This window comes from Ovis aries, unplaced genomic scaffold (assembly GCF_016772045.2).
Source record: "Ovis aries strain OAR_USU_Benz2616 breed Rambouillet unplaced genomic scaffold, ARS-UI_Ramb_v3.0 scaffold_231, whole genome shotgun sequence".
NCBI lineage: Eukaryota > Metazoa > Chordata > Mammalia > Artiodactyla > Bovidae > Ovis > Ovis aries.
The window spans coordinates 2,139-23,633 of NW_024599817.1; the positions used below are offsets into that span (position 1 = coordinate 2,139).

The 21,495-nt window shown below is 46.2% G+C and overlaps 2 protein-coding genes across 2 annotated transcripts; one reads left to right on the plus strand and one right to left on the minus strand.

Annotated features, from left to right (window-relative positions):
* Nucleotides 1–406: 406 nt before the first annotated feature.
* On the minus strand, nucleotides 407–14,143 carry LOC114116890 (diazepam-binding inhibitor-like 5). The gene has a single exon (XM_042242621.2). The coding sequence runs from the start codon at nucleotides 13,239–13,241 to the stop codon at nucleotides 12,978–12,980; it is 264 nt and encodes an 87-aa protein (XP_042098555.1). The 5' UTR covers nucleotides 13,242–14,143; the 3' UTR covers nucleotides 407–12,977.
* On the plus strand, nucleotides 14,102–21,071 carry GEMIN4 (gem nuclear organelle associated protein 4). The gene is given in 4 exon segments (XM_027975160.3): nucleotides 14,102–14,158; nucleotides 17,713–19,200; nucleotides 19,203–19,481; nucleotides 19,484–21,071. Coding segments are annotated over 4 exon segments (3,174 nt in total). The 5' UTR covers nucleotides 14,102–14,148; the 3' UTR covers nucleotides 20,881–21,071.
* The last annotated feature ends 424 nt before the right edge of the window (nucleotides 21,072–21,495 follow it).

The following is a 21,495-nucleotide window of genomic DNA, read 5'->3' on the forward strand; positions in this document are numbered from 1 at the left end:
AAGTTGCTTGTATATTTTTGAGATTAGTCGTTTGTCAGTTGCTTCATTTGCTATTATTTTCTCCCATTCAGAAGGCTGTCTTTTCACCTTGCTTATATTTTCCTTTGTTGTGCAGAAGCTTTTAATTTTAATTAGATCCCATTTGTTTATTTTTGCTTTTATTTCCAGAATTCTGGGAGGTGGATCATAGAGGATCCTGCTGTGATTTATGTCTGAGAGTGTTTTGCCTATGTTCTCCTCTAGGAATTTTATGGTTTCTGATCTTACATTTAGATCTTTAATCCATTTTGAGTTTATTTTTGTGTGCGGTGTTAGGAAGTGATCTAGTTTCATTCTTTTACAAGTGGTTGACCAGTTTTCCCAGCACCACTTGTTAAAGAGATTGTCTTTACTCCATTGTATATTCTTGCCTCCTTTGTCAAAGATAAGGTGTCCATATGTGTGTGGATTTATCTCTGGGCTTTCTATTTTGTTCCATTGATCTATATGTCTGTCTTTGTGCCAGTACCATACTGTCTTGATGACTGTGGCTTTGTAGTAGAGCCTGAAGTCAGGCAAGTTGATTCCTCCAGTTCATTCTTCTTTCTCAAGATTGCTTTGGCTATTTGAGGTATTTTGTATTTCCATACAAATCTTGAAATTATTTGTTCTAGTTCTGTGAAAAATGTGGCTGGTAGCTTGATAGGGATTGCATTGAATTTGTAAATTGCTTTGGGTAGTATACTCATTTTCACTATATTGATTCTTCTGATCCATGAACATGGTATATTTCTCCATCTATTAGTGTCCTCTTTGATTTCTTTCATCAGTGTTTTATAGTTTTCTATATATAGGTCTTTAGTTTCTTTAGGTAGATATATTCCTAAGTATTTTATTCTTTTCGTTGCAATGGTGAATGGAATTGTTTCCTTAATTTCTTTTTCTACTTTCTCATTATTCGTGTATAGGAATGCAAGGGATTTCTGTGTGTTGATTTTATATCCTGCAACTTTACTATATTCATTGATTAGCTCTAGTAATTTTCTGGTGGAGTCTTTAGGGTTTTCCATGTAGAGGATCATGTCATCTGCAAACAGTAAGAGTTTTACTTCTTCTTTTCCAATTTGGATTCCTTTTATTTCTTTTTCTGCTCTGATTGCTATGGCCAAAACTTCCAGAACTATGTTGAATAGTAGCGGTGAAAGTGGACACCCTTGTCTTGTTCCTGACTTTAGGGAAATGCTTTCAATTTTTCACCATTGAGGATAATGTTTGCTGTGGGTTTGTCATAGATAGCTTTTATTATGTTGAGGTATGTTCCTTCTATTCCTGCTTTCTGGAAAGTTTTTATCATAAATGGATGTTGAATTTTGTCAAAGGCCTTCTCTGCATCTATTGAGATAATCATATGGTTTTTATTTTTCAATTTGTTAATGTGGTGAATTACATTGATTGATTTGCGGATATTGAAGAATCCTTGCATCCCTGGGATAAAGCCCACTTGGTCATGGTGTATGATCTTTTTAATGTGTTGTTGGATTCTGATTGCTAGAATTTTGTTGAGGATTTTTGCATCTATGTTCATCAGTGATATTGGCCTGTAGTTTTCTTTTTGTGACATCTTTGTCAGGTTTTGGTATTAGGGTGATGGTGGCCTCATAGAATGAGTTTGGAAGTTTACCTTCCTCTGCAATTTTCTGGAAGAGTTTGAGGAGGATAGGTGTTAGCTCTTCTCGAAATTTTTGGTAGAATTCAGCTGTGAAGCCGTCTGGACCTGGGCTTTTGTTTGCTGGAAGATTTCTGATTACAGTTTCAATTTCCGTGCTTGTGATGGGTCTGTTAAGATTTTCTATTTCTTCCTGGTTCAGTTTTGGAAAATTGTACTTTTCTAAGAATTTGTCCATTTCTTCCACGTTGTCCATTTTATTGGCATACAACTGCTGATAGTAGTCTCTTATGATCCTTTGTATTTCTGTGTTGTCTGTTGTGATCTCTCCATTTTAATTTCTAATTTTATTGATTTGATTTTTCTCTCTTTGCTTCTTGATGAGTCTGGCTAATGGTTTGTCAGTTTTATTTACCCTTTCAAAGAACCAGCTTTTGGCTTTGTTGATTTTTGCTATGGTCTCTTTTGTTTCTTTTGCATTTATTTCTGCCCTAATTTTTAAGATTTCTTTCCTTCTACTAACTCTGGGGTTCTCCAACTCTTCCTTTTCTAGTTGCTTTAGTTGTAGAGTTAGGTTATTTATTTGACTTTTTTCTTGTTTCTTGAGGTATGCCTGTATTGCTATGAACTTTCCTCTTAGCACTGCTTTTATAGTGTCCCACAGGTTTTGGGTTGTTGTGTTTTCATTTTCATTAGTTTCTATGCATATTTTGATTTCTTCTGTGATTTGTTGGTTATTCAGAAGTGTGTTGTTCATCCTCCATATGTTGGAATTTTTAATAGTTTTTCTCCTGTAATTGAGATCTAATCTTAATGCATTATGGTCAGAAAAGATGCTTGGAATGATTTCGATTTTTTTGAATTTATCAAGTTTAGATTTATGGCCCAGGATGTGATCTATCCTGGAGAAGGTTCCATGAGCACTTGAAAAAAAGGTGAAATTCATTGTTTTGGGGTGAAATGTCCTATAGATATCAATTAGGTCTAACTGATCTAATGTATCATTTAAAGTTTGCGTTTCTTTGTTAATTTTCCGTTTAGTTGATCTGTCCATAGGTGTGAGTGGGGTATTAAAGTCTCCCACTATTATTGTGTTATTGTTGATTTCCCTTTCATACTTGTTAGCATTTGTCTTACATATTGCAGTGCTCCTATATTGGGTGCGTATATATTTATAATTGTTATATCTTCTTCTTGGATTGTTCCTTTGATCATTATGTAGTGGCCTTCTTTGTCTCTTTTCACAGCCTTTGTTTTAAAGTCTATTTTATCTGATATGAGTATTGCCACTCCTGCTTTCTTTTGGTCTCTATTTGCGTGGTATATCTTTTTCCAGCCCTTCACTTTCAGTCTGTATGTGTCCCTTGTTTTGAGGTGGGTCTCTTGTAAGCAGCATATAGAGGGGTCTTGTTTTTGTATCCATTCGGCCAGTCTTTGTCTTTTGGTTGGGGCGTTCAACCCATTTACGTTTAAGGTAATTATTGATAAGTATGATCCTGTTACCATTTACTTTATTGTTTTGGGTTCTGGTTTATACACCCTTTTCGTGTTTCCTGTCTAGAGGATATCCTTTAGAATTTGTTGGAGAGCTGGTTTGGTGGTGCTGAATTCTCTCAGCTTTTGCTTGTCTGTAAAGCTTTTGATTTCTCCTTCGTATTTGAATGAGATCCTTGCTGGGTACAGTAATCTGGGCTGAAGGTTATTGTCTTTCATCACTTTAAGTATGTCTTGCCATTCCCTCCTGGCCTGAAGAGTTTCGATTGAAAGATCAGCTGTTATCCTTATGGGAATCCCCTTGTGTGTTATTTGTTGTTTTTCCCTTGCTGCTTTTAATATTTGTTCTTTGTGTTTGATCTTTGTTAATTTGATTAATATGTGTCTTGGGGTGTTTCGCCTTGGGTTTATCCTATTTGGAACTCTGTGTTTCTTGGACTTGGGTGATTATTTCCTTCCCCATTTTAGGGAAGTTTTCAACTATTATCTCCTCAAGGATTTTCTCATGATCTTTCTTTCTGTCTTCTTCTTCTGGGACTCCTATAATTCGAATGTTGGAGCGTTTCATATTGTCCTGGAGGTCTCTGAGATTGTCCTCGTTTCTTTTAATTCGTTTTTATTGTTTCCTCTCTGATTCATTTATTTCTACCATTCTATCTTCTATTTCACTAATCCTATCTTCTGCCTCCGTTATTCTACTATTTGTTGCCTCCAGAGTGTTTCTGATCTCATTTATTGCGTTATTCATTATATTTTGACTCTTTTTTATTTCTTCTAGGTCCTTGTTAAACCTTTCTTGCATCTTCTCAATCCTTGTCTCTAGGCTGTTTATCTGTGTTTCCATTTTGATTTCAAGATTTTGGATCATTTTCACTATCAATATTCGGAATTCCTTCTCAGGTAGATTCCCTACTTCTTCCTCTTTTGTTTGGTTTGGTGGGCAACTCTCCTGTTCCTTTACCTGCTGAGTATTCCTCTGTCTCTTCATCTTGGTTATATTGCTGCGTTTGGGGTGGCCTTTTTATATTCTGGTAATTTGTGGAGTTCTCTTTATTATGGAGCTTCCTCACTTTGGGTGGGGTTGTATCAGTGGCTTGTCAAGGTTTCCTGGTTAGGGAGGCTTGTGTTGGAGTTTTGGTGGGTGGAGCTGGGTTTCTTCTCTCTGGAGTGCAGTGGAGTGACCCGTAATGGGTTATCAGACATCAAAGGTTTTGGGATAATTTTGAGCTGCCTGTATATTGAGGCTCAGGGGAGTGTTCCTGTGTTGCTGGAGAATTTGCGTGGTATGTCTTGTTTTGGAACTTGTTGGCCCTTGGGTGGAGCTTGGTTTTGGTGTAGGTATGAAGGCATTTGATGAGTTCTCTAATGTTTTCAGGCTTTGGATTTAAGCTTCCTGCTTCTGGTTTTCAGTTTTATTTTTACAGTAGCCTCTAGACTTCTCCATCTATACAGCACCGATGATAAAACATCTAGGTTAAAGATGAAAAGTTTCTCCACATTGAGGGACACTCAGAGAGGTTCACTGAGTTACAAGGAGAAGAGAAGATGGAGGGGGTAGTTAGAGGTAACTAGAATGAGATGCGGTGAGATCAAGAGAGGAGAGAGCAAGCTAGCCAGTAGTCACTTCCTTATGTGCACTCTATAGTCTGGACCACTCAGCGGTATTTACAGAGTTATACGGGGAGGAGGAGAGGGAGGAAGTAGACAGAGGTGACCAGGAGGATCAGAGAGAGGAATGAGTAGGAGAGAGACAAATCCTGCCAGTAACCAGTTCCTTAGGTGTTCTCTACCGTCTGGAACACACAGAGATTCACAGAGTTGGATAGAGAAGAGATGGGGGAGAAAAGAGACAGAGGCCACCTGGTAGAGAAAAAGGAGAGTCCAGAGGAGGAGAGAGTGGTCAAGCCAGTAATCTCGCTCTCAGGTAAACTTGGGTAGTGAAGTTTGGGTTTTTAAATGTACAAAATTGAGAACAAAAACCTAAGAGCAAAGATTAAAAATCTAGAGTAGAGGTTGGATTTTCAAAGATACAATATTAAAGAAAAGCAGAAGGAAAAAGGAAGAAAGAAAAAAAAAGAATTATTAAAAAACAAACAAACAAACAAAAAAAAACAAAACAAAACACCAACAACCATCCAAAGAGTATATATGGTGTTTGCCTTAAAAAAAAAAAGTCTTTTTTTAAAAAATAGTAATACTAGGTTATAGAAATAAAAATTAGAGGAGAAATAGAAGACTTAACAATTTAAAAAAAGCTAGAAAAAAAAGAAAAAAAAACCAAAAAAGCAAAAAGAAAAAAAGGAATGATTTTAAAAATATTAAAAATATTTCTGGCTCTTCTCTGATGTTATGGGCCGTGTGGGCTCACTTCCAAGGTGGTTCCCTCTGTTTAACTTCTTCTGTTTGCTGGTTTTTTAGGCTCACTAGTTCAGTCGCGCTGTGGGGAGGGGGGATGCTGCAAACAAATAGCACTGTCGTGTGTACACAGTATCTCAGCCCCGCTTGACCTGTCCTTTCTCATGGCGCACAAACCGCTCCGGCTCTACGATGCTCAGCCGGGAACCGTCTGGGGCCGGCCCTAGGCTGCGTGCACTTCCCCGGTCCAAGCCGCTCAGGTTCGGCGCTCAGGCAGCCCTCAGAGGCACAAATGCGGCTGGGACTGCGCTTTGTGCCCTTCCCAGGACCGAGTAGCTCAGGAGTTTGGCGAGCGCGATCGCCGCGGCTTGTCACCTTTTCCGCCGCTGCCGCTCAGCTCTCTGGGTGGACCGCTGGCGCACACCGTGAGGCAGACTGTGACTGTCCAGCACCCCCAGAAGTCTTAGCAAAGGAGCCTGCTTGCAGTTAGGTACGTAAAGTCTCTCCGGGTCTGCAATTGCCCCTTTCCAGTCCTTACGGCTCTGGCTGCCTGTCCCCGGCGGGGAATGGTCTGCAGCCGGCTTTTTCCGCTCCGTCCTTTGTTCTGTGCTCAGTCCTGGCGGTGTCTTATGTTCGAGCTTTTCGCGTGGTAGCTATCCCACAGTCTGGTTTGCTAGCCCAAGTTAGATCGTTCTGGTTGCGCGTGGGGCGTTCCTGCCCGATTCTTGCAAAGCTCTGCAGCCCGCGCCTCCCGCGCGTCCCTGCCCTGCCCCCACTTCCCAGTGGCGGATGCAGGCGTCTGTGCTGCTTTTCCACTGGGGGAGTTACTGTTGGGCTTGTAATCTGTTGGTTTTAATTATCTATCTGTTTTTCCTTCCTGTTATGTTGCCCTCTGTTTCCAAGGCTCGCCACAGACTCGGCAGGGAGAGTGTTTCCTGGTGTTTGGAAACCTCTCTTCTTAAAATTCCCTTCCCGGGACGGGCTTCCCTTCCCGGGACGGAGCTTCCTCCCCACCTCCTTTGTCTCCTTTTTCGTCTTTTATATTTTTTCCTACCTGTTTTTGAAGACAATGGTCTGCTTTTCTGGTTGCCTGATGTCCTCTGCCAGCCTACAGAAGTTGTTTTGTGGAGTTTGCTCGGCATTGAAATGTTCTTTTGAGGAATTTGTGAGGGAGAAAGTGATCTTCCCGTCCTATTCCTCCGCCATCTTTTTCAGAATCTCAAGACCTTTTATTTTCATCAAGGGCTTCCCAGGTGGCTCAGGGGTAAAGAATCTGTCTGCCAATGTAGGAGATGCAGGTTCAGTCCCTGACTTGGGAAGATCCCCTGGAAGAGGACATGGCAACCCACTCCAGCATTCTTGCCTGGAGAATCCCATGAGCAGAGGAGCCTGGTGGACTGCAGTCCATGGGGTCACAAAGAGTCAGACATGATTTAGCGACTGAGTGTGTATTTTCATTGAAATGAAAAATCAGATAGTACTCAGATTCTATATAAATGCAGTGATGCCATCTCTGAGTCCCACTGCCCATGGCAGCCACTCTCAGCTTCACGGTTTCTTCATGTTCAGTTGCAGGCAACATCTTTTGACTTCCTGCTGAAATAGATCAATGATTTTACACTAGTTCTCCAACCAGTTAGTTACTCCTTTCCCGTTGGTCTGATATCACGTTTTTGTGGTCCTAGTATACACCAGGACACACACACGCACACACATCCGCCTGCAAAAGAGTTGTTTCCATATCTGAATCCTCCACTATTTCATGTGCTCCTCAAAGGGTCAGACTTTATCTCTGCTGCCACACCTGAACCCAGCATAATACCTGCCTCATAATGAAAACTGGCGTTTTTAAAGGTACAGTTGTCACTTAGTATCCACAGGGGTTGGTTCCAGGACCCACCGGGAATACCAGAATCCTAGGATGCTCAAGTCCCATAGTCAGCCCTCCATATCTGCAGACACAGAACTCATGGAAACTGTGATTCAGTCCTTGAATGTATTTCCCTACCAAACAGCTAATTAGCATATACTTGGTTATATTGGACCCGACGTTTTAGGAGACTTCCGTTGTAAACCCTGCTCCTGCCAGCTCCCCTGCCAGTTTCTAAGACCTCAACCCCACAGACTAATACGATAAAAGGACTCTGGTGGAACCAAAGCATACTGTTGCTTAACGCTTTTTTTAGTTAAGCGGCCCCAAATGAAATACTACCAACATCAGTGAAATAGGAAGGAGGTATGAGAAAAGCAAACAGTTCCAAGCTCATTACTAAAATGGTCAGAATAACTTTTCACATTTCGTCTCATGATTAGATTGAAGTCTCCTGAGCACTAAAGATTCTTGAGAGGGTGCTTCTCTGGTAGTCCAGTGCTTAAGACTCCGTGCTTCTGCTGCAGGAAGCATGAGTTCGATCTGCAGTGGGGGAACTAAGATCCCACGTGCTGTGTGGCACAGTCAAATAAAAATAAAGATTTTCTTGGGAGGCCACCGAGATGCTAAGAGTGCCAACACTTTCTGTTCCAAAGAGCCCACAGCCTAGTGTACTTGCTTGGCCTTGCTCACCAGTCAGCCATCAGCCACACTTTCTGGCTGCAGGCTCAGAAAGAGCCAGAGTAAAGCCAGAGCCCTTTACTCTGCAGAGTGAGAACTGACAAGCAATTGCTCGATACCCAACAGCAACATCTGTCAAAGTAAACACAAGACTCTACTGAATGAACATCTTTTAATTATTAATTTCTTGATTGTGGGCAGTGAGGTATGAAGTAGATTGTAAGTTTATTTTCTGGATTGAGACTAAATAATTCCAATTTTGTTTCTACAGGCAATTGCAGGAGATAAAAGTGATGAATGGTTTGCTGCACAAAAGAAACCAAAGGCGACAGGTTAATCGAAGACATCGCATGCAGCAAGCCTTGGTGGTTCTTGCCCAACACCCGTGAGGCCTGACTTGTGCATTACATGATGCATGCTCTCACGACTTAGGGGTTTCCTGAACAGGCAGAGAGGCTGGGGTGGTGACTATGCATGTATTTTAATCTTTAAAAGCTCTGATATATTTTAGAAAATCCTATCATCATCAGTTCATTTAAAGAACTCTTGCTGTCATCTGTGCTGTCACTGCAAGGGTACATTCTGTATGTAACTGTTAGATTAGTAATAAATTCTTCTCCAGGCTGGGACAGCTGTATGGAACATGACCTTTGATTGAGGGTTGAGGGAATTTTGATAAGCATGTAGGTTTAATGAGAACAACTAAATCCAGATAAATCCAAATCAGTTACTTATAGCAGGAGTCCTTCCAGGACCTGGAGACAGTATGCTTTTCTAACGTCTTACTCTGGCAGGCCTTGACATATTAAAACTTTTAAAGAAATTTCGTGCCTTGAACCAAAAGATTTAGTTAGCATTCCGGTATTCCTTGGTTTAAATTTTTTAGTCAGAAAAAAACAGAAGGATGTAATGTGTAATGTTGCTACATGCCTGGCTCTGTGTTAGTTTCTCTCTTTCTCTCTCTTTCTCTATATATGTGTATTTTTTGGCTTTTAATCCTCTTAAGAGACCATGTTAGATTTCTGAGAGATGGATTGATTAGATGATTTCTTCAGTATGAAAAACTATTAAAATATTTTGTTGTTATTTTCTTTCTGATTCTGCAGAACAAATCACTTTTTATCACTGGAAACAAGTTGTGCATGTTTATTATGAAATGTTTTTTGGAAATTATGCTTCTGAAATCGAGCTGTTACAACCAATTTGAAAGAATCAGTATTTAAAGGTGGTGGTCAGTTTCACACTTTAGGGAAGAAACTAAGGAGTTTGGAAAGGACTGACTCAGAAGTTACCAGTTCCTGCACAATATACATGAAATTACTTGTAAATCATAGCCTCTAAAACCAATTGTGAGTTTCAGTGCAAACCAAACTATGTTCCTCCTGTCCACAATTGGTTCACCTTTTCCTATGCATAGGGAAATTATTATATGAATTTTGGAAATCAAGGAAATGCCTCGTCTGTCTTCTTTAGACTATGATTCATTAATTCTCAGATTTTCTGTTAGATTATTAAGTAATTCTTGATGTTTCTCTCTAGTAATACTGTTTTCCTGAAAAGAAACTATACTTTTCCCAGTGTGTTAGACTGCTTTGTTGTAGCTTTCTATTTTGCAAGGCATGTGGAATCTTTGTTCTCTGACAAGGATCGAACTCAGGCCCTCTGCAGTGGAAGTATGCAGTCTTAACCACTGGACCACTAGGGAAATTCCTGATGTAGCCTTCTAAGATTGTTATAGTAAAACAAGTGGTTTATGTAAGTACTAAACAGATGCTAGATTCCTCTTTATCTTACCCCCAGTTTTTTCTCTTAAATGTTGAGCTCTGCACAAGAGAGCTCTGCACAAGAGAACTGAATGCTCTTTAGCTATCTGGGACATTTTAGCTCTATGATATCAGCCCCCTTTTATTTCTCTCATTGCCTGTCATTTTTCCTTTGTTGCAGTCTTTAATATTTTATTCATCCTAAAACCATTTACTGTACCACTTTCACCTTTTATCAAGCAGTCCAAAAGTTGACCTCTATATAGGCAGCTGCTAATTTTAAACCAAAAGTCATTACTTAAAGATGGTTTTGTCCACACTGGTGTTTTTAAACAGATGAAATTGGAAAGTTCCTCCTTTTTTCCGGAGTTGTGTTTTCAGAGCAGTGATTTTGTTTTTTTGACCTCCAGGGTTGTGGTCCTAATATATTAAAAGTTGAAGTTCAAATCTCTCTTGGGTTTAAATACAGAAAGACTGTAATATGGGAGTTCTCCCAGGTTAGCCTGGAGAGTTAGTATGAAATCCCCCATTTGTCTGACATTGGGGTGGAATTAGCAAAGCTAGGGACTTTCAGTGCTCCTTAAGGTGACTGTCTGCCTATCTCACCTGTCCCACGATGTCATTGTGGTCTAGCAGAGTTTCCAGGAGGGTTCTCCCGTGTCCACTGAAATTTATGATAGAAGTTGATGGGAAATTTCAGTTTGGTCTAAGATAGCTTTCCTTTACCTTTGAGAAATCTGTAGAAAACTTATTACTCCATCCTTAAAGAGAAGTAAAGAAGCACCCTTGCCTCAGACCCTTTATAAGATAATAGAGTCAGTGGTTCAAAAATAAAAACAGTATAAAAAGGTACTTACTGAAAAGCCTTGTTCCTCCCCATCAATCCCATACTCCCTTTCTCCTCATTAAGCATACACATATGTTCTTTCTCTCTCCTTCTCCCAGAATTTTAGCACACTGTGTATACTATACCTTACTTTAAAAAAATATATATTCTTCAGTTGCTGTCTAGAGTCCTTAGAATTTATTGAGTTTTATAGTGATTTACAGAATGGCATGGTACAGCACCTAAATTGACAGCATATTTTGGAACAAGGTGTTCTATTATTATTTTTACTGTTAATTCACATTTAATGTGAATCATGGTCCTAAAAGCATCAAAGTGTGTTCATAGTATCTTCCAGAGAGAACAGCACCATTGTGCAGCGTGGGTCTTGTCCAATTTATAGTTAAGAGGAATAGTCCTTTATAGTCACTGTGGTATCCTGAGTATACGTGATTCTTAGGTAATGCGGTTAGTCTGTAGCAACTTTCTGAAAATATGTGAACATAGGTTCTTGAAGGAGATACCTGGCCAGATCTGGTTTCCTTTACCCTTTGAAGTCTTCTTTATGGCTGTTGCTTCTGTTGTTAAATAGTCCTCCATGAACAGGAGCTGGCCTGATATCATGAGCTAGGAAAATAGTTTGAAGAGAGTATTAGGAAATTCCATGCTACAGCTGGCTTTCTTCTCTGGAATGTCTTTAATAATACCATTTAGCAGTCCTGTCTCAGGGCGCCATTGTGCATTGATGACTCCATGAAAACACTAAGAAGAGACGCTGAGCTTAGGTGCCGTAGCCCCAGCACAGGTCAAGGGATGTGTTGTGCTCCCCAAACAAATCCCACATACATATGTAGACACACTGTCCCACAAACATCCCCAAGCAGAAACCAAGGCTAGCTAAGGGACTGGTCCCAAGAAAAATTTGGTTGCATGGTCTTAAATGTGTCTTTCAGAGTCTGGTATTTTGAAACCATTCCGGTGTTTCTCAACTGCTGTGTTGTGATGCATTAATTCATCAGTTTCAAAGTGTGACTTCCCTCAAAATATTAACTTCACCAGGCCTGTCTTCAGTAGGGGCTTTGGGTAGTGGGACTTGACTTCAGCTTTTTGGAAGACCAGGCCCCACCCCTACCCCCAACTCTATCAGTTCAGTTCAGTTCAGTCGCTCAGTCGTGTCCGACTCTTTGCGACCCCATGAATCACAGCACGCCAGGCCTCCCTGTCCATCACCAACTCCCGGAGTTCAAACTCAAGTCCATTGAGTCGGTGATGCCATCCAGCCATCTCATCCTGTGTCATCCCCTTCTCCTCCTGCCTTCAAACCCTCCCAGCATCAGAGCCTTTTCCAATGAGTTAACTCTTCGCATGAGGTGGCCAGAGTACTGGAGTTTCAGCTTTAGCATCATTCCTTCTAAAGAACACCCAGGACTGATCTCCTTTAGAATGGACTGGTTGGATCTCCTTGCAGTCCAAGGGACTCTCAAGAGTCTTCTCCAACACCACAGTTCAGAAGCATCAATTCTTCGGCACTCAGCTTTCTTCACAGTCCAACTCTCACATCCATACATGACCACTGGAAAAACCATAGCTTTGACTAGACGGACCTTTGTTGGCAAAGTAATGTCTCTGCTTTTCAATATGCTATCTAGGTTGGTCATAACTTTCCTTCCAAGGAGTAAGTGTCTTTTAATTTCATGGCTGAAGTCACCATCTGCGGTGATTTTGGAGCCCCCAAAAATAAAGTCTGACACTGTTTCCACTGTTTCCCCATCTATTTGCCATGAAGTGATGGGACCAGATGCCATGATCTTAGTTTTCTGAATGTTGAGCTTTAAGGCAACTTTTTCACTCTCCACTTTCACTTTCATCAAGAGGCTTTGGGTTAATAGTGAATCAACAGCCCCTGGAGAGACAAGGGGCCTCAGACTCCTTTCCTTCCTTCTCCCCCTCCCTTTCCCAGAGACTGAACCTCAGGAGAATGGTCTCACTGACCTCAAGTCAGAGCGTGATTCTGCCCCAGCTCTGCTTCTGCTGAATATCTATATATGCTCTGGGGAAAAGGAAGGCTGGGAACTCAATCCTACAGAAAGCCAATTTCGCCAGAACTTTCCCCTCAAGGAGAGATCCTTTTCATACATTTGGGATACCTCCCCCCAGGACTCTCACTTTTTATCAGACAGACACCATTCATCAGTTGTGCAACAGCAGTCACTATCATGCAGTTAAAGTGATTTATTGAGGTCTCAGCTACGGTGGTTGTTACAGCCTCAGGATATTTCGGCCCTCAAAAGGTCTTTAAAGTGCCTCCTTCCCTACTAGAGCTGCCCTGCTACTCTGTCCTCCCTAACCAGCTTCATTTTTCTTTAGTTCTTCCACTTTGGCAATGTAGATCCTCATGGCATCCATCTTGGACATCCCTTTATTTTCATTCCATGCCTCCCACTTGGCCTTGGCTTTCAGGTCGGTGGCAGGTGGGGCCGGGATGTTGCAGTCGCCCTGGGTGGCCTGTTTGTAATAGCTGTACACCAACAATTTCTCCTGATCGCTCACCGGCCCCTTCAATTGCTTGATGGCAGCGCAGGCCATCTCAAACTCCACTTGGCACATTGGGGGTGCTGAGGCTGGGCCCTTCTGTCCTTTTCTAAGTGGTGTCCGGCACTAGAAGCTGGAGGATGGAGAGTTAGAAACATTTGAGGCTGGTGATTAAGCCCAGGAAGGAGGGAAAGGGAGACAAGCCAATGTGTGGGAAAGACAGAGGATATACGTGGGTTATCTTACAGTACAGATTACAAACGGGCCCCTTGGATTAGATCTCCCACACAGGCATTCTGGCTCGCACCGTGCATTTTCTGTGAAGGACAACCGTTAACATTTCAAAGGTGTTTGTGATGCCAGAAAATAATGGAGCAACTGCTGCTGTCAAAAGGAAGAATGCTGAGGACCACGCGTGTTTGAGTCGGGCAGGAGCCCCGCTGCGGGGGAGGAAGGCTCTCAGGGAGTGGTGTGTCCATGCAGGTTAGTGGGCAGCCTGGGGAGGGATATTTAGTGAGAGTGAACAGTGGCGGGGCTCGCATTACAAGATGTTGAAGAATGCGAGGCCAAGGACAGAGCTAACGGGAAGGACCAACTGGAACCCAGGAAACGGGGGTTGCCCCGACTCCTGGCCGCGCGAGGCGGGGACTGGGGGTGGGCGGTCCCTTGGGGGCGGGGCCCGGGGAGAGGAAGGGGCGGAGCACGGGTACCTGCCTGTTCGTTGGTGGGAGGACTCCGGCCGATAGGGGGTGCTGTGGGCCTGGCGGTCCTAACGCCGCCGGCGGTTAAGTGGGACCGCGCGTGCGCGCGGGGCGGCGGAGGCCGGGTCTGTACCGCCCGGAGCCCGAGGTGAGACTGCGGGCTGTGGCTGAGGCCCGGCCTATTGTCCCGCCCCCCGGGGCCGCCCATTGTGCCGTGACGCTTACGTCGCCCTCAGCGCGGAGAGGGAGGGGCGGCCCGCGCCGCCGCCGGAGTCGCCGCCATGGACCTAGGTGGGTGTTCGGCTTCCCAGGCCCGGACCCACGTGGGCCGTGGTCCCACAACCGGTGACCAGGCAGTGCTGAGCGGGCCTGGGCTCAGGGAGGCCTCCGGGCCGGGGAGGGAGTTGGGAAGGCGAGGGTGTCCTGGAGACCGGGGGGTCGGGAGGCCGGGCTCTAGCTCACCACTCCTCCGCCCGCCACTAGCCAGCTCCGGGGCCCAGCGGATGAGAAGTTTGCGTTCCCGAGAGTTGTCAGGTTCCGGCACGTGCTTTGGAAAAGGCCGGGCTCCGGGAGCGCATGGGAGAATCCGCTTGGATCCATGACAGTCTCATTCATTGAACGTCTGCTGAGTTCTTGAGCAAGTGTCTGACTCTTGAGGTGCTCGTGGATAGAAGGAGATGATCCGTTTCACAGAGTTTGGGCAACTTTTCACTGAGGTCACATGTGTACAGAGTCGAGCCTGGAGCCTTTGCGCAGGACTAGCGTTCTTCAGACCAGCAGTTGGCGCCGGTTGCAGCAGCCAGGTGGCACGTGCCTCTTGAATACTCAGAGGCCAGGTTTGGGAGAAGGGAGTGGGGAGCTGGTATAAATTTGCAGCTGCTTGCCCAGCGCCACCCCCCCCCCCCCCCCCCCAGACGTGCTCTTAATTAAGGGCCTGAGACCTGGAGGCTGTCCTGGAAGAGCTGGGGTGAGGCTTCCTAAGGTGTGCTAGTAATAGGAGGCTGTAGAGGAATATTCTGGACCCTGCTCCCAGCCAGCTCCTCCATGGTGGGAGGGTAGAGTTGAAAGTTTGGAGCCTGCAGCTGCGGCGATCTCTCTCCCAGCCCCACCACTTTGGAGTTTCGATATCCTGAGCAAATTGCTTCTGAGTCTTAACGTTCCCATATCTGAAACAGGAAAGATCCTCAAAAGGTCGATGTGACCATCAAAAGAGGTCTTATATGCATACCAACCAGCACAGTGCCTGGTACAGAGTAAGCACTTAATCAACATAAGGAGTGGGCACTCACAAGCACCAGTTAACCATGAGTGATAAAACATTTGGGATTTGTTCAGCTATTAACTGTTTCTGGGACTTACTCCTTCAAATGTCTCTGGAAGGTGAGTTTCCAGTTCCAAACATCTCAACTGAGTGGATAGTGCAATAAAATTGAATTTACAGAGTCAGAAGGGAGCCTATTTGGGGGCCCTGGCAGAGTAGCCTGAGCCAGAAAGAAGGCCCAGAACCCCCAGGGAGACTCCTCAGCAACCCAGCTCTTCCTGGGAGTCTGCCTCCACCACTGCACAGCCAGGTGGAATGCCCTCAGGAACAGTGGATTGGATTTACGCTCCTAGTGGAAAGGGCAGGGTAGAACCCTGGCTCACGAAGATGGAGAAGCTGTGTCCTTGGGGGCACGAGGTACTGGCCCTGAGAAAGGGGAGAAATCAGGAATATTGAAGAGTTTGTACAGTGATTTACTTTCTCAGCCAAAGGAAACACACCTTCGAGAGCTCTGTGCCATGTTTCTGAGCTGGAGGAAGGCAAAGAATAGGGGCAAGATTCTAGTTCTGCCAACGGTGGAAAGGTTTGGGGGAACCTGCGTTCAAGCACCTAGTCAGGATTTTTGTTTGTTTGTTTTTTGGTTGCACCCAGTCTTGGTTGTGACATGGGAGATCTTTTAGCTGTGGCATGTGGAATCCAGTTGCCTGACCAGGGATTGAACCCTGCCTGGGCCTCTGCATTGGGAGCCTGAGGTTGTAACCATTGGGCCACCAGGGACATCTCAGGCTCTTTGTCCTGACTCTTACTGTGGTTCAGTTGCTCAGTCATGTCAGACTCATTATAGCTATATCTTATTTAACCCTTAGCAGCCCTGAGAGATGGGTTTGGGAGCCAACAATGGGCACAGACCCAATGCCAAGGGCTTGACTAGTATATACTGTTAATATTTGACCCTGACAGTCATAATGTGCAGTCTGTATTATGCCCACCTATGCAGAAGGGAAGCTCAAAGAAGTAATCTGTCCAAGATGATACTGCTTTTGAATGGCTGAGCTAGGATTTAATATATGTCTGTCTAAACATCCCCTTCCTTGCTAAGTCTATGTTGACTCATGGCTCACTGAAGGAAGGACTCTTCTGAATCAAGTGCAATCTTTTTTATCTATTTTCTTCTTGGTTTCTAACAAAAGAAACCAGGACCCTCAGCGCCTTATTCTCTTTGATGGAAAAGGTTGTAGGAATTGAATTGTTTCCTTAAAAGGCAGACGATTTGAAATCCATTTGCAAGACGAGATTTTTAGAGAAAAGTAGGGAGGCAGGACTTGTCTGAGTGCTGCTGTACCCACAGCCCTGGTCCAGGCCCCTCCTAGTCTATATTGTTAGTTAGAAGCTCAGTGTTGTGTCCTGCAGTACGTACTTGGTGGCTGCTGTAGTTTGGTCCTGTCCTTGTGTTTTCTTTCTCTCTCTCAGCAGTTCCTCCCCAAAGCCTCTGTTGGTCCATCCTTTGCTGGAGGGCCTCACCTCCAGGCAGACTCTTTTGAGCTGCATTTCAAGGCTGACTTTCCAGCCCTCTGTTTCCATTCAGTCAGTTCAGTCTCTTTGCGACCCCATGAATCACAGCGCGCCAGGCCTCCCTGTCCATCGCCAACTCCTGGAGTTTACCCAAACTCAAGTTCATTGAGTCTGTGATGTCATCCAGCCATCTCATCCTCTGTTGTCCGCTTCTCCTCCTGCCCCTAATCCCTCCCAGCATCAGAGTCTTTTCCAATGAGTCAACTCTTCGCATGAGATAACCAAAGTATTGGAGTCTCAGCTTCAACATCAGTCCTTCCAATGAACACCCAGGGCTGATCTTTAGAATGGGCTGGTTGGATCTCCTTGCAGTCCAGGGGACTCTCAAGAGTCTTCTCCAACACCACAGTTCAAAACCATCAATTCTTTAGCGCTCAGCTTTCTTCACAGTCCAACTCTCACATCCATACATGACCACTGGAAAAACCATAGCCTTGACTAGACGGACCAGAGGACATCTCTGCTTTAATGTTCTACCTTCAAACTCCAAATGACCAAAACTGATCAGTGTTCCCTCCCAGCCCATTTCTTGTGCTCCCTGTGTCCAGTGGTGCCTGTTGTCTTACGGGTTGCAGGCTAGAGAGCTTTGTTGTTATTTAATTGCTAAGTTATGTCCAAATCTTGTGACACCTCCTGGACTGTAAGCCTGCCAGGTTTCTCTGCCCATGGGATTTCCCAGGCAAAAATACTGGAGTGGGTTCCCATTTCCTTCTTTGCCTGACTGAGGGATTGAACCCAAGTCTCCTGCATTAACGGGCAGACTCTTTACCACTGAGCCACCAGGGAAGCGCCTAGAGAGCTGGGAGTCCTTTTGGTTCCTCAGGTAAATCCTTTGACTCCAGCTCTGCAGCGGCTCCTGGAGCTACCCTCTTTTCCCCGCTCCTACCGATCTCACTCAGAACCCTTATCTTCTGTACCCCTAATCATGACAGCCCATCAACCAACTGCTGTCTCTCTCTCTAACCTCTGCTTACTGTTCTGGAAATTTTTTCACCACGTTCTATCTTTGCAGGACCTTTGAATATCTGTGAGGAAATGACTATCTTGCACGGGGGTTTCTTGCTGGCCGAGCAGCTGTTCCGCCCCAAAGCACTGGCTGAAATGACCAAGTCTGACTGGGAGCACGTTGGGCGGCCCATTGTGGAGGCTCTGAGGGAGATCTCCTCTGCCACAGCCTGCTCCCAGCCCTTCGCCTGGAAGAAGAAAGCCCTGATTATCATTTGGGCCAAGGTGCTACAGCCCTGCCCCGTCACCCCTTCTGACATGGAAAACCGCTGGCAGGAAGATGTATTCTTCTCTGTGGGCAACATGATCCCCACCATCAATCACACGGTCCTCTTTGAGCTGCTCAAGTCGCTGGAGGCCTCTGGACTCTTTATCCAGCTCCTGATGGCCCTGCCCACCACTATCTGCCGTGCGGAACTAGAGCGCTTTTTGGAGCACATGACCGTCGACACTTCTTCCAAGGACGTGGCCTTCTTCCTCGATGTCTGGTGGGAAATGATGAAGCACAAGGGCAATCAGCAGGACCCCCTGCTCTCCCAGTTCCGGACAATGGCCCACAAGTACCTGTCCTCCTCCGATGACTTCTCCCACCCCCCAAAGAGGTTCAAGTCCGATCCAGATGTGTGTCCAACCATGCCCCTGCTGGCCATGCTGCTCACGGGGCTGAAACAAATCCAGGACAGGATCCTATGTCCTGGGATGAAGTGCTGCGCCTTAGCCAACTTGGCTGACATGCTGACCGTGTTTGCGCTGATGGAGGAGGACCCCCAGGAAGTGTCCGCGACCGTGTACCTGGACAAGCTGGCCACGGTGATCTCTGTGTGGAACTCAGACACCCAGAACCCATATCACCAGCAGGCACTGGCAGAGAAGGTGAAGGAGGCAGAGCGGGACATCAGCCTGACCTCCCTGGCCAGGCTGCCGAGCGAGACCATCTTCGTGGGCTTTGAGTTCCTGCGCAGCCTGCTGCAGGAGTGGGGGGAGGAGCTGCAGGCCTTGCTCAACAGCAGCCAGGGGACCAGCTACGACAGCTTCCGGCTCTGCGACAGCCTGACCTCCTTCAGCCAGAACCTGAAGCTCTACCTGGATACCACCAGCCTGGCCAAGGAGGAGAGGCAGGTGGTCTCTGAGCTGGCAGAGTGCGTGGGGGACTTCCTGAGGAAGACGAACAGGGCTGTGAGGAGCACGGGCGGCGGGCAGGACATCGCCGCCTCCATCGCCATGGCCATCATCGAGCAGAAGATGGACCGCCACGTGGAGATGTGCTACATCTTCGCCTCCGAGAGGAGGTGGGCCTTCTCAGACGAGTGGCTGTCCTGCCTGCTCGACAACCGGGCTCTCTTCCGAGAGCCGGGCCTGGTGTTAAAGCTACTGGAGACGGTGATGGAAGTCGGCACGATAGATAGGGCCATCTCCAAACCTCGGATCAAACAGGTGGTCGACTTGATCCTGGAGTGTTACACACACCTCTCGCTGCCAGATAAAAATAAAGTCCTCTCGGGGTCCTGCGCTCTTGGGGGCGCAAGGGCCTCTCTGAGAAATTGTTAGCTCACTTGGAGGGCTTTCAGGAGGACCTCAACACGACTTTCAACCAGCTCACACAGAGCAACTCTGAACAGGGCTTGGCTAAGGCTGTTGCTTCCGTGGCCCGCCTGGTCATCCTGCACCCGGAGATCACGGTGAAGAAGGTGTGCAGCATGGCTGTGGTCAACCTCGGCACCCACAAGTTCCTGGCTCAGATTCTCACTGCCTTCCCCGCCCTCCGGTTCATGGAAGAGCAGGGCCAGGCCACTCCACCACATTCGTGGTGTCCTGCCTCAAAGAGACAGTCTGGACCAAACTCTCGACACCCCGGGAGGAGAAGCAGTTTCTGGAGCTCCTGAGCTGCCTGGTGAGTCCTATAAAGCCCCAAGGGATTCCAGTCGCTGCTCTGCTCGAGCCGGATGAGGTACTAAAGGAGTTTGTCCTGCCTTTCTTGATGCTGGAGGTCAAAGAGGTGGACCTCAGTCTGAGGATCTTCGTCCAGACTCTGGAAGGGAGCACAAACCTGGAGGAATACTGGCTGCAGTCCTGCTCTCCGTTCCCACTCATCTTCAGCCTGTGCCAGCTCCTTGATGGCTTCAGCAAATACTGGCAGCTCCCCAAGGAGAAGCGCTGTCTCCCCCTGGACGGAAAGGACCTGGCCATCCACATCCTGGAGCTCCTCTGTGAGGTGGTCTCAGCTAATGCCGACACCTTCTCCCCGGACACCTGGGTCAAGTCCCTGTCCTGGCTCCACCGGAAGCTGGAGCAACTAGATTGGACTGTGGGCCTGAGACTGAAGAGCTTCTTTGAGGGCCACTTCAAGTGTGAGGTGCCAGCCACGCTCTTTGAGATCTGTAAGCTTTCTGAGGATGAGTGGACCTCCCAGGCCCACCCCGGGTATGGGCCCGGCACAGGCCTCCTGGCCTGGATGGAGTGCTCCTCCATCTCCAGCAGCATCTCCGAGCAGATGCTCGCCCTCCTGGTGGTGGATGTGGGCAACCCTGAGGAGGTCAGGTTGTTCAGCAAGGGCTTCCTGGTGGCCCTGGTGCAGGTCATGCCATGGTGCAGCCCCCAGGAATGGCAGTGCCTTCACCAGCTGACCCGGAGACTGTTGGAGAAGCAACTGCTGCACGTCCCTTACAGCCTGGAGTATATACAGTTCGTTCCTCTGCTCAACCTGAAGCCCTTTGCCCAGGAGCTCCAGCTCTCTGTACTCTTGCTTAGAGCTTTTCAGTTTCTCTGCAGCCAGAGCTGCCGTAACTGGCTCCCTGTGGAGGGCTGGAACCATGTGGTCAAGCTCCTCTGCAACAGTCTGACCAATCTCCTGGATTCCGTTCGGTTGATACAGTCGGTTGGCCCTTGGGCTCAAGGACAAGAGCAGGACCTGACCCAGGAAACCCTGTTTTTCTATACCCAGGTGTTCTGTCACGTTCTGCACATCATGGCCATGGTCCACCAGGAGGTCTGTGAACCTCTCTATGTCTTGGCCTTGGAGATCCTCACCTGCTACGAAACCCTGAGCAAGACCAACCCTTCCGTCAGCTCCTTGCTCCAGAAAGCAAACGAGCAGCGCTTCTTAAAGTCCATTGCCGAGAACATCAGCCCCGAGGAGCGGCGCCAAACCCTCCTGCAGAAGATCAGCAACTTCTGACCTCCGTGGGTCAGAAAACAGCCGGGCCTCCACTTGGCGGGCTCGATGGGGACTGGAGCAGAGAAGCAGAAACTTTTCAGTCATGTGGAATTGTACACAAGCCCCCAAATAAGACAATAACAGTGTAAAAAAAATAGTTTCTTAGGTATTTGTAACAAACAGGTTATAATAAAATTCTCTTTTGAGTTTCACCTTGCCTCTTTTGAGTCTTTCTCTTCAGTGGTCTTGGCTCCTCAGTACACTCTGAAACTGGGCTCAGCTTGACCTGATCTCTTAGCTCGGGGGAACATGTTCATCATTGGATTCTCCCAAGAAGTAAGTCTAAAGGCGAAACACTCAGGTAGACAGATTACAAGGTACATGGGTTCTTTTGCACTGAAACTCTTCAGACACACTTTGTGGTGTCTTGGAAAGGGCAGGAACTAGGAAAAGGACTCTTTTTCTGCTACCAGTTGGCCAAGTGATTTGTGTGCCCACAAGGCCTGTAGCCACTGTAAAAGGAGGAGGTTGGGCCAAGAACATTAGATGTTGGGGGGTAGGTCAGTGACCTCAGGAAAATGGGTGTCCTGAGTTAAGAACTTCTGCCCCCCGTGTTAACTCCATCTGTTCACTGGA

Coding starts and splice junctions, on each gene's coding strand:
- LOC114116890 (XM_042242621.2), bottom strand. CDS start 13,241: ATGTGCCAAGTGGAGTTTGAGATGGCCTGCGCTGCCATCAAGCAATTG.